This window comes from Eschscholzia californica, unplaced genomic scaffold (assembly GCF_041429995.1).
Source record: "Eschscholzia californica isolate CP2 unplaced genomic scaffold, dmEscCali1.0.p SCAF_2, whole genome shotgun sequence".
Taxonomy (NCBI): domain Eukaryota; kingdom Viridiplantae; phylum Streptophyta; class Magnoliopsida; order Ranunculales; family Papaveraceae; genus Eschscholzia; species Eschscholzia californica.
In genome coordinates this window covers 55,869,486-55,881,121 of record NW_028238309.1, presented here as the reverse complement: position 1 = coordinate 55,881,121, position 11,636 = coordinate 55,869,486, and the positions used below count along the sequence as shown (strand labels likewise).

General features: G+C 35.7%; 1 protein-coding gene across 1 annotated transcript; it reads left to right on the top strand.

The window, feature by feature from the left end:
* Nucleotides 1-2,063: 2,063 nt before the first annotated feature.
* NP3 (NPK1-related protein kinase 3) lies at nt 2,064-8,291 on the top strand. The gene is made up of 17 exons (XM_086661108.1): nt 2,064-2,678; nt 2,765-2,806; nt 2,994-3,059; nt 3,196-3,306; nt 3,390-3,470; nt 3,563-3,640; nt 3,739-3,821; nt 4,924-5,005; nt 5,129-5,229; nt 5,387-5,426; nt 5,548-5,607; nt 5,696-5,742; nt 5,829-6,045; nt 6,152-6,391; nt 6,482-6,804; nt 6,885-6,952; nt 8,046-8,291. The coding sequence occupies exons 1-17, from the start codon at nt 2,391-2,393 to the stop codon at nt 8,147-8,149; spliced, it is 2,031 nt and encodes a 676-aa protein (XP_086517234.1). The 5' UTR covers nt 2,064-2,390; the 3' UTR covers nt 8,150-8,291.
* Nucleotides 8,292-11,636: the final 3,345 nt, after the last annotated feature.

Sequence of the window (11,636 nt, the reverse complement as noted above, 5' to 3'; positions counted from 1 at the left end):
TCGAAAATATTTTTGAAATATGAGTGCAAATATATCATATGGTTAGACAATAATAATAGGGTTAATTCCGTTTTGGCCCCCGATTTGTGACCAACTGGCCGTTTTGGCCCCCATAAGTGTCCGGCAGTTCGTTTTGGCCCCAAAAAATTCCTAAATGGCCCCAAATTTTTTCAACCTCCCAATTTTACCCCCATGGCATTTCTGTAATTATCTTTTTTTTCTTTTTCTTTGTCCACCTCATCTAACAATCACCACATCACCGCAACCTTTCGCCGGAGAAGAAGGGTGAGGTGGACAGGTGATGTGGTGATTGTTAGATGAGGTGGACAAAGAAAAAGAAAAAAAAGATAATTACAGAAATGCCATGGGGGTAAAATTGGGAGGTTGAAAAAATTTGGGGCCATTTAGGAATTTTTTGGGGCCAAAACGAACTGCCGGACACTTATGGGGGCCAAAACGGCCAGTTGGTCACAAATCGGGGGCCAAAACGGAATTAACCCATAATAATAATATTAAAATAATAAATGTCTACCAATTGTCCTTCAATGATGAGATAATAATAATAATAATAATAATAATAATAATAATAATGATGATAATAATGTCCACTACACATTTTGTTCATGGATTCAATATGTTGAAATGTCCCCAAAACATTTGTCCGTGAATCAAATGTCTTGAAATGTCTCCAAGACATTTTGTCTATAAGTCAAATGTCTTAAAGTGTCCATAAAGACATTTTGTCTATGAATCAAATGTCTTGAAATGTCGATAAAGATATCTTGTTTACAGACAAATGTCTCGAAATGTCTTAAAATGTCTTGAAATGTGTTGAAATGTCTACGGAATATTTTGTCTCTGAATGTCCCCCAATGTCCTAATCCACTACCCCCTCCAATGAAACAACTTGTCTAAAACCCATTTGACTCTTTTTAAATACCTAAATTCAATAATTTTGGATTTGGACTTTCATATAATCGAACGTGTGACCTCCGTATTGCGGAGAAGATGCACTACCAACTGAGCTACCAGTTGTTGGTTCTCACGTTCCAATAGTTAGATACGGTTGCAGTGACTTTCTTCAAATTTTTCTCTTAAAAATGTCGAGCAACTCTCTCTTTCTTTACCATTTTGCTTTTCAAAATTTCAGCAGACCAGATCTTTCTGTAACGATCTCTTTCCTCTTATCTTCTTTCTCTAAGTTATCATTTCCGTACGTTTGATTGCACCAACCAAAAATCAGCTTCATAGTCGAAATCTTTGGCTAATTTTCACTCGACTAATTTCTTTTTAAAGTGATTTCTTCTTCAAATAAAGTTTTTGCTGGCTAATAGAGGTATGGTCGATGATTTTGCCATTGATTTAGGATATTATTATCGATGATATTAGTTTAGGAATTTTTGGAATTTATAGATTTTGTATTTTTATGGTATTTTATTTTGCAAACTAGAGATGGCCCTGGGCTAGATTGTGTTTTTTATCTTAAATATCCATGCAAAATTGGGGTAGTGATTTGGGTTTTTTGGTTATATCGGGAGTTTTGACTGCTACATTCTGAATCTAAACTACTAGATGGCTAAAAAGTGTTTCATCTCTTCTAACATCTAAATCTATAAATAAAATTATCTACACACATAAATTTGAAGCATAAATAGTAACAAAATATCGCAAAATAAGATTGATCACTCAGAGGAGATAAGTCATATTTCCCTTGACTTAGGTGAAAAGAAACTTGCAGACCATGAACATCTAACTCACACACAGTAAAAGTAAAAACACACAGTTGTCTTTTTTTAGTTAAACTTAAAGAAGTGTTATAGAATGATGCGGACCAGCCTTCCGGGCTACTAATGATATTGTCCGTTTTGACATACCTGACCCTCACGGTTTTAAAAGACCTCAGTAGGAAGGGTGCTTAACCTCTTAAGAGGAGCACCACACTCCGTCTCACCATCGATGTGGGATTGCTTTACAACAAGAAGGGTATTTTTGGAAAATGCATCGAAAATGCAAAAGGTGGTATTTTGGATATTTACCATAAATTAGGGGTTCAGGCGGGGGATGGATCATAAATTAGGGGCTAAATAAGAAGTAAACCTTTTTATTTTTAATACTCCAGTATTTTACATTACTTTTTGAAAAGAGATCCCCGACGAATTTCCCTCTCTCCGCTCGCTACTCTCTCTCTCTCTCTCTCTCTCTCTTCAGTCTTCACTCTCTTTCTCTCTCTCTAAAGTCTAAACTTCTGTTCTTTACTCGAACTAAACAAACAAAATAAGAACCCTAACAAAATATCCCGATCACCACTTCTCTAATTCACACAGGGAAAAAGAAATTAGAGAAAACGATTCATCAATTCTCTGTATGTTTACCAACAACAGTGAAGAAGAATGATTCAAGATTTATTTGGATCAGTTCGTCGGTCTATAGTTTTTAAAAGTCCAGAAGGAGTTGATGAAGGAGGAGGAGGAGGATTAGTTGATAAAATCAGTTCATCTATTCGGAAATCTACTGTTGGACTTTTCGGTAAACCTTCATCTTCTCCACCTCCTCCGATCTCGAAACCTATGGAACCTTCGATTCGATGGAGAAAAGGTGAATTGATTGGTTGCGGCGCATTTGGTCGTGTTTATATGGGAATGAATCTTGATTCTGGAGAGCTTCTTGCCGTCAAACAGGTTAGGGATTTTCAATTTTGTAACTATGATTTCGTTGTCATTTGCATTTTGAGTTTCTAAGTTTATGATATTGTTCTGGTTTTTAGGTCTTGATCGCTGTAAACAATGCTTCTAAGGAGAAAGCACAGGTGAATGTTTGAATACCTAAATCAAGTTCTTATTTTTCTTTAATTTGTTATGATTCGTTAAAGAAAGAGTAGAATTGTACTTCAAGGCTGTTTATAATTAGTCATGTTTGAGTACTGAGTTTAAAGAATCAAACGTTCAGATCTGTAACTTCAAAGCTTACTAAATTTGTATTAATTGCTTAAATAGGCTCATATTCAAGAGCTTGAGGAGGAAGTGAAGGTTCTCAAGAATCTATCTCATGCAAATATAGTGGTAAGTGTGATATACCATTTATATATCGAGGCATTGTTTGTTGTTTTTGATGAATTGGGGATTTTGTTAATCACAAAATTTAAATCGGTTTGATGGTTGATTTCGTTCCATAATTGTATGATTTGTTTTATTTCAGAGATACTTGGGAACAGCCAGGGAGGACGATTCCTTAAATATTTTGTTGGAATTCGTTCCTGGTGGATCTATTTCATCACTACTTGGAAAATTTGGTTCATTCCCTGAACCTGTAAGTCTTTGATGTTTTTCAGATTAATATAAGAAGGTTAGAAGCTTAGAAGATGATGTTTTGAATCCATTTCTGTATTTTAGGTTATAAGAATGTACACGAAACAACTCCTGCTTGGGTTGGACTATCTCCACATGAACGGGATTATGCACAGAGACATCAAGGTAACTCCCAATTATACAGTTTTTTATTCTAAAAGAAAGAAAAAAATAGTCTACTACTCTATTTTCTTTCTAACTATATGGTCTTTCTTCAGGGTGCAAACATTCTTGTGGACAATAAAGGATGCATCAAGTTGGCTGACTTTGGTGCCTCAAAGCAAGTTGTCGAGTTGGTAATCAGTCACAACTTTTCTGTTTAAAATGCCTGGTCATTTGCTTTACATTCAGTTTTTGACAATAGCATACTAATTGATGTCCTATATTATGGTAGGCGACTATGTCTGGTGCCAAGTCAATGAAGGGTACTCCATATTGGATGGCTCCTGAAGTCATTCTTCAGACAGGGCATAGTTTGTAAGGATCCAACTCCTCCATAATATCTAAGATTTACATGTTCAAACTTTCAATGCTTATCATCGTTAACAAGGTGAATGTTTTGAAGTATTTGTCCAAGTATTCTAATCACCTATTGTGAGGAAGTGGTAACCCTTTCCATTACATTGATTCAGCTTTTTTCTTGCTGACGTGGAAGACATGGTATGATCAATTGAATCAAGTATCTTGATTGGTGTTCTTAAATTTGTTATACCATTTTGTAGCTTAAAAGGGGTGACTCCTGATTTATCTTATGCTATCACCTCACTCAGAATCACCGTGTGCAAATAGATAAATTATCACGACAAACAACGGCGATTAAAGTGCAAGTGCCAGTCCACCTTAGTTTCAACATTTTACAATTAGCACATATAGCTGATTGTAGTTTGTGCTTTGAAGGTTTATCTTGTAAAGTAAATCTTGGACAACTCTACGAGCTTAGGCCTTTTATTTGCACATTATTGCTGTTTTGGACCTTTTGGTTCTTTAGCCTGAAAGCTGGGTCCACAACCTGAATATCATTTCATTTATCATATTTTATAGAGAGAAATCTTTCCGGGCATGCCTCTTGCTTCCTAGATCCACATCATAACTTTCTTTTCTAATTAGAATTTTCATTATCTTATGTTTTATTAAGGTTGTTGCCGGAGTACTTTTGAGATACTAACGTTGGGTTTAGTTCCTTGTACTTTTACCTAGACCATATCAATCCCTTCCCTGGTGCCTTTTGCCTCAATTTTCTTACATGTCCTTATCCTCAAACCCGCGCGTGCCCCCTATGCAGTTGGTGGTTCATTTAATTTTGACAAGATTCAACTAATATCTGAAACCATGTCACTTTCCTACTTACACTTTTAATTATGCTACTCGGAAGATTCGAAGAACGTGATTCTCAATAATATTCCTAGAATTGATGTTTGTTTGCCTTTTATTAAGCTTCAACAATAATGTTTATGAGGTGGTTTTGGTGCTAGCTTCTTTGTTTAGAATTTCGTCGTGTTAATTTTCACTATATATAAAACAAATTATTCTTCTTTAGATTTCCTCTTCGATGATTCATAGTTTTCTGAAATTTCTATAGCTCGGCTGATATTTGGAGTGTTGGGTGTACTGTCATTGAGATGGCGACTGGGAAGCCTCCTTGGAGCCAACAGTACCAAGAGGTAGGAAACTTAATCCAACTCAATTACAGGTTGTACTTTGTGTTCTTTTATTACTCTAGTATTTGAGTATTGTTTCAAAACTTTATAAGGTGTTATGTGTTATCAACTTTCTTCTTCTTCCAGGTTGCCGCTCTCTTCCACATTGGGACAACAAAATCACATCCTCCCATTCCCGAGCATCTCTCCATGGAAGCGAAGGATTTTCTGCTGAGATGTTTGCAGAAGTAAGGGCTTCTCCAAATGGATCTTATTACGTAGAATTATTTCTAATCTAGTTGCTCTTTTTTAGAAAAATAAAACAAAGAAGCTGTATTATTTGTTAGGAATTGGATGTTTCCCCTTTCTTAGAAATATAAAACTAATGACATGACTTCGTGGCAGGGAACCAAACTTGAGGTCCGCTGCATCTGAATTGCTGCAGGTAAAACCAAAGGAATTTTACTCTTGTTAGTTAACCAGATAATTTGATGCCCTGATACAGCTGAAAATGACATTCAGGGTTATTAATCTGAATTGTTTATGTTCTGCTTTTTTGGATCTAGCATCCCTTTGTCACTGGGGAGTACCGAGAAATACATCCTGTAGTTCGCTCTTCATCTGTGGTTAGTATTAACCGAAAATTTTGTTATCTATGGGTGCTAGCTTCTTTAATTTTCTTCTCTTCGATCTCAATAATCTTATATCCATCAGGAAAATTCCACAAGCTTGCTCATGCCCGGGTCAAATTTGAAAAACTCGTAAGTGTTGTTGCCATTTACTGTTTTAGTTTTTATCTCAATTATGATTTCCTGCAACATAATCGCCAATGCTTTTGATCCTGCAGCATTCACCACGCGGTTGGACCTGGTACACCTCATAGTGACTTGAAAGATGTCCAGGGCCTAGATGTGAGGTGTTCCACGGTATATCCAGAAAACTATTCAGAATCGGAGCAGGTTTGGGGAACAAGCACCAGTGATGATATGTGTAAGCTAGACGATAAAGATTTTGCATTGCGTGAATCAGTAAACTCAGCCTTAATGTTAGATGATCCAACTAAGGTACTTCTGTCTTTTCATGTCTCTTAAGTCTTATGTGGTATATGAGCAAAATGACAAAATTAAGTATCTCCAGTGACAAAGTAATGTTGGATTTGTTGGAAATTAGAGTTTTAACCCAATGTGTGAGCCCACTGATGACTGGCCTTGCAAGTTCGATCAAAGTCCAGAAGCAGAGCAAAGAGGATTTGACTTGGATGCTTGTCAACCAGTTGATGGTGCCACTGCCAGTGTTGGGGCGTCTGTTATGAAGGAGGAACCTGACTTCACATTTCCATGCGGACCATCAATATCTGAGGATGAAGATGAATTAACCGAGACAAAAATTAGAGCCTTCTTGGATGAGAAGGTATCATATTATTACCTTCTATTTCTTATGACAATTTGAATGTATTGGAGTTCTTAAATTTCTCAACTGACTCGAGATATTCTTTGGCAGGCTTTGGATTTGAAGAAAATGCAAACACCTCTATATGAAGAGTTTTACAACACTTTGAATGGGGCTAGTCCTCTGGGTGTTTTTGGGAATATAACCGAAGACATTGCTACAAATTATTTGAAGTTGCCACCGAAAAGCAAGTCACCCAGCAAGATGGGAAGTAAACTGCCGATTGATTCAGTGAATACTGGGAGTCCCGGGAAATCAAGTAGGCGCGAGTCTGATATAAACAGTACCGACAATCAAAGTTCGCGAGAAGTTCCTTCTCAGCTTCCTGAATGGAAAGGGCTTATTGATTCCCAGAAGGAACCAACTAGTCCAAGGTTTGTCGATATTTATATCTCTGACTTCATCATTTCCCTGGTATAAATATTCATACATATAATCTTGATGTGGTTTGCAGTTTGAGTTTTTCTGAGAGGCAGAGAAAGTGGAAGGAGGAGCTTGATCAAGAGCTTGAGAGAAAAAGAGGTAATACTTATATTGTAGTAGTAATTTAGTATGATATATGGATCTATTTTCTGTTGGATAAAAGCAGTATAGACCTCAAAACATTTACGTATTTATAATACTCAGCTGCATTGGTTCATTTTATGGGAAAAAGGGTTTCACGGCTCAAAATAATTGTTACTGTTAGGTGTAGCAACCTGGCTTGAATTTCTATACATCATAAACATTATTCTTAGGTTTCGATTTTCAATCTTTGTTGCATTTTGAAACGATAATATATTTGAATAAACTCAGTTGTGTCAACCAGCGTCCAGCGACGACATTCATTTGCTGAATTTGTTTCCGAGTTAAATAAATTGCTTACGTGCTGTTTGTTTGTTCATTGTAAATATCTCTCATATATTCTCATACCTTAGTTTAGTGTTATTATTAAGAAGTACAAGTTGCCCTTGATGTGCTATGGTCTCCTGCTATGCATTCTAAAGCCACACTTCGAGTATTTTGAAGATATCAATTTCACCATTTTGAAGGCACAATCTTGCACTCTAGTTATATTTTAGAAACACGAATATCTAGAAGCAAGTTGGTCTCCAGCTACCTAATTTACCGTAAGGAGTCTAAAACTCTAAACTTGGTGTATCATTAGCGATAAATCTTTAGAACCCGCTTATATAAAATGCGAAATCAGATGTAACGACGGTTGTGCTTGAAGTGACCCATCAGATCTTTTGGTCATTATGCTAAATCAGATGTAACGACGGTTGTGCTTGAAGTGACCCATCAGATCTTTTGGTCATTACTCAAGTAGATGGGCTCCGGAGCCACGTGGCCAAACTTAGCCAAGCCTTATACATATATTAGCATAACAATGATATTCTTATATGGAAGTACTACAATTCAAAAGTTCTATGAATAGAAAAGAGTCGAGTACATAAAACTCGACTAGAACAACATTTGAGCTTTTGAGTCTTAGTCACTCGGTAATCATACACAGGTTATCCTCGGAAGTCAGTATCTGTTGAAAGTTAATTTCGCTATTGTATACAATTTTCGATCGTTTCATCTCTTTCGTTTATATTTTTATTATTCTTTTGTGACAAACTATGATTTTCAGAGATGATGCGGCAGGCAGGTGTAGGTGGGAAGACATTGTCTCCACAGGATCGAGTTTTAAATCGACCGAAAGATCGTTCTCGCTTTGCATCTCCTAGCAAATAAATGAACGATTTTCGTGGCATGTATAGCTGTACTTACAGAGAAGTTCTGTTTTCTAATCAAGAGGTTACTAATGTGTATGTAAGTTCTATTCTTGATTACCATTATTATTAATAATAATAAAATACATAGTTGGTTTTCATCATATAATCCACCATATTTGATTCATCAATATCGCAAAAAACAGCGAACACCTTCCTATTTCTATTTCTGTGGTACAGTATTGAGCCCTAATCTCATCGTCTTTGACTCTTTTTGTTATTGTTGGTTCCAAATTGGGGGTAGGATGACTTGGGCCTAGTGAAGTGAGGCCTAGTAATTGCTGACTATATCAGGTATTGAGTGTCGACCGTAGAGTTTCCTTGAGGCTATATGAAGGGTAAGCCTTTTATTCTTAAACCTAGTAGCCAACAGAGAGGTTCCCTCCTTTTGAACCAAACATAGAGGTCGAACATAGAGACAGAGAGGTTCGAATATAGAGACGACCTCTTTCTACTCCAACCATACATTCCTTCCTCGTGGACCTTTCTTAATGAAGGTCTGTCGTGAATAAAAGATATATATGGAACTATGGAAGAGGTAGGGGTGTAAAGGGATGCTTAACTGAGCGGATAGCGAAGTATTCATATCCGAGAAATAATCCAATACCCGAAAACTAGCACATTTGCTATCTGTCTCCAAAAGTTTCAAATATCTGATTCGATAAATTTAATTTCAATTTTTCAAAAAATATATATATTCCATAATTTTATTTAACTTTATATCGGAGAAATTGGTTATGAAATGAACTATAATTAGTATTTGACTATTTATTATAATATTTGAATATATATCTACTATTTAATATATTAAAATATTGGCCAGCTTTTTTTTTTTTTTTTTTGTAAGAAAATGTGGACAACTTTAGTCTAACCTAAAACCGACCTATTGACTATTGTCACCCTAAGAGTTAAATTCCATTTAATTGTTAAATAAAAATCAAGTTATGTAGTAGTGGAATTCATTAATAGAGAAAGGAAGGGATCAATAAACCAACATTAGGGGATGTGTTCCCCATAAAAGGTCCACAAGAAAATGCTCTATCACATCAATTATTAAACCCTAGATTTTACTTGTTGTGCTTAAAGTTGTGTATAATGCTTAAAGTTGTAAACAATTCACCAAAGTCAAAAACAAAATCACAAAAAGCTGTTTTATGGGTAGGTATATATATTAAAGAAAAAGTGAAGTGAAAGATTAATTTTGAACAAGTGAAGATAAAATCTTGAATGAAGGAAGAAATCATGGAAGAGATCAGTAGTGAATAAGAAGAAAATCTTTGTATCAGAGAGTGTTTGGTGCCTCTTCTTTTCTCTCTCTCTCTCTCTCTTGTTTTTTCCATGGAAAGATAGATCCTAATTGATTTGAGATAATGAGAGGTTAGATTGAGGAGATCAATTTGGGTAAAAAGATGAAAAATGTCTTCTGTTTTTATCTGTACCCAAAGTCAAGTCCCTCTGCCACCCTATAACTCCTCTCTCTCTCTCTCTCTCTCTCTCATTATCCTCTAGTGCATGTAAGGTTAACAAATTAAATTTTTCGGATTGGAAAAACATTCTCTACAAAATACGTGTGGAGGCAAGAGAGTTTTTGTCTTTGATCATATTAATGGAGGCCTCTGTGAGTACACTGCTATTCACATGGGTGAGAATGCGGATGTGCTCATGTGCAGGAGTAATTTTATATGGTGTTCTTTACACGACAATAGAAAAGCGTTAACACTGTTCACTTACATGTTCGTACCATATTAATATTCCAGTGCCCCGCTAGACTATGTCGTCAAATAATTCAAACTTTTAAATTTCATCCGTAAGTTGTTTGAAAAACCCACACTTTGAGCACCCCCTCTGTTTTATTTCGACATTGTGATCAAAGTCTATTTTTGCAAGCACTTGGGCGTATACATGTCGATTTTTCTTCCACCAACGAAGGTTATTAAATCAATTGAAATGATTACGAGGGATTTCTTATGGGACAAAACAAAAAAAAAAACTAAATTTAGTATGGTGTAGCAAGTGACTTCTAAAAAAATAAAAATTAAACAGGTTGACTCAGTATCCGTCGTATTAAAAAATACTAGTAAGGCTCTTCTCTTCCAATGGGGTGGAGGTTTGGAGAGAGTTCAACTCAAGTTTGGAAGAAGATAGATTATTGTCTGATTAATATCTAAACCTATTTTCTTATCTCACTAGGGTATAGCCCGTGTCCGTAGGGCACGGAAATTTCTATATTTATGTTATACAAAATTATCAAATATTTTGGTCTTATACAAATATTAAAGTAATAAAAATTAATTTAAAATAATAACCAAGATTATATTGAGTTGTTTGAAGGGAGAAAAGAGGAAAGAGAGAAAAATAGTTAGAGAATTTTTAGGGAGTGGGTAGTTATTTTGACGATTAAATATCTATCATTCCAAAGCCTCTTTAAAATGAAGGGTGTGATTTACAAAAAAAAATTAGACGACCGAGATTTATAAACCAAAATTATTACATGCCACCAAAACCTATGTCATTTATTATATAGATGGTATAGGGATTTGGAAGAGTACTGTTTTCACAATGAATTGGTACTTAATAATTGTATCATTGCTGATTAGTTTTGCACCTTCTTCTATCATTTTTGTTTGAGATGACCCATGGATTAATTCCAAATCTATCCAATCATCATTTCATGTGGCGCATTGCTAGGTTTAAAACATCATCCTTGACATCTATGGTGGCTACTGATGCAGAGTCTAGGTGTTGGAATTGAACTTTTCAAGGCCTTTGGAGCACTCCTAGGTGTTTTTCTCACTAACACCGTTATTTGTTGGCTAAATCTCTAGTTAACCAACTCAAACTCAATTGACAATGAGCAGAGAAAACCACATTATATTCTTGGTTCCTAGACCGTAGTTCTCCTACGAGAGGCTATTCTCATAACCTTTATACTTTATGCTAGGATCTTCATCCCAATTACATGCCTCTCTAAACTTTTGTAAGGATATAAGGTTGACAAGTTGGTCTCACCGTGTAGTTTCCACTCTAATAAGGTAAAAGTGGTACTCTCCACTCATTGCCAATTGGTTTTGAGTTGGATGACCACAAACTTAACATGGTATGAGAGCTAGGCCCACACGTAATAGGCTTAAAAGCCACACGTGTTCCACGTCACCCGAAAGGAAAAAAAACACACGTGCTAGGCTCAAAGAAAGCCACACGTGAGGGGCGTGTGAGAATAGTCTCACATGGGAGAATGGGTATCTAACAACAAAGAATATAATGTCTAGGTCCTCTCCACTCATTGCCAATTGATTTTCAGTCGGATGACCCCAAACTTAACAATATCCAAGATACAAATCAAGAAAACATTCTCATATATATTTCCAATATGTGAATACTTTAAAATTATGATTATTTCTTTATTTACGTTAATTATTTCTAACCATTATATTACTCTTTTATTGTAA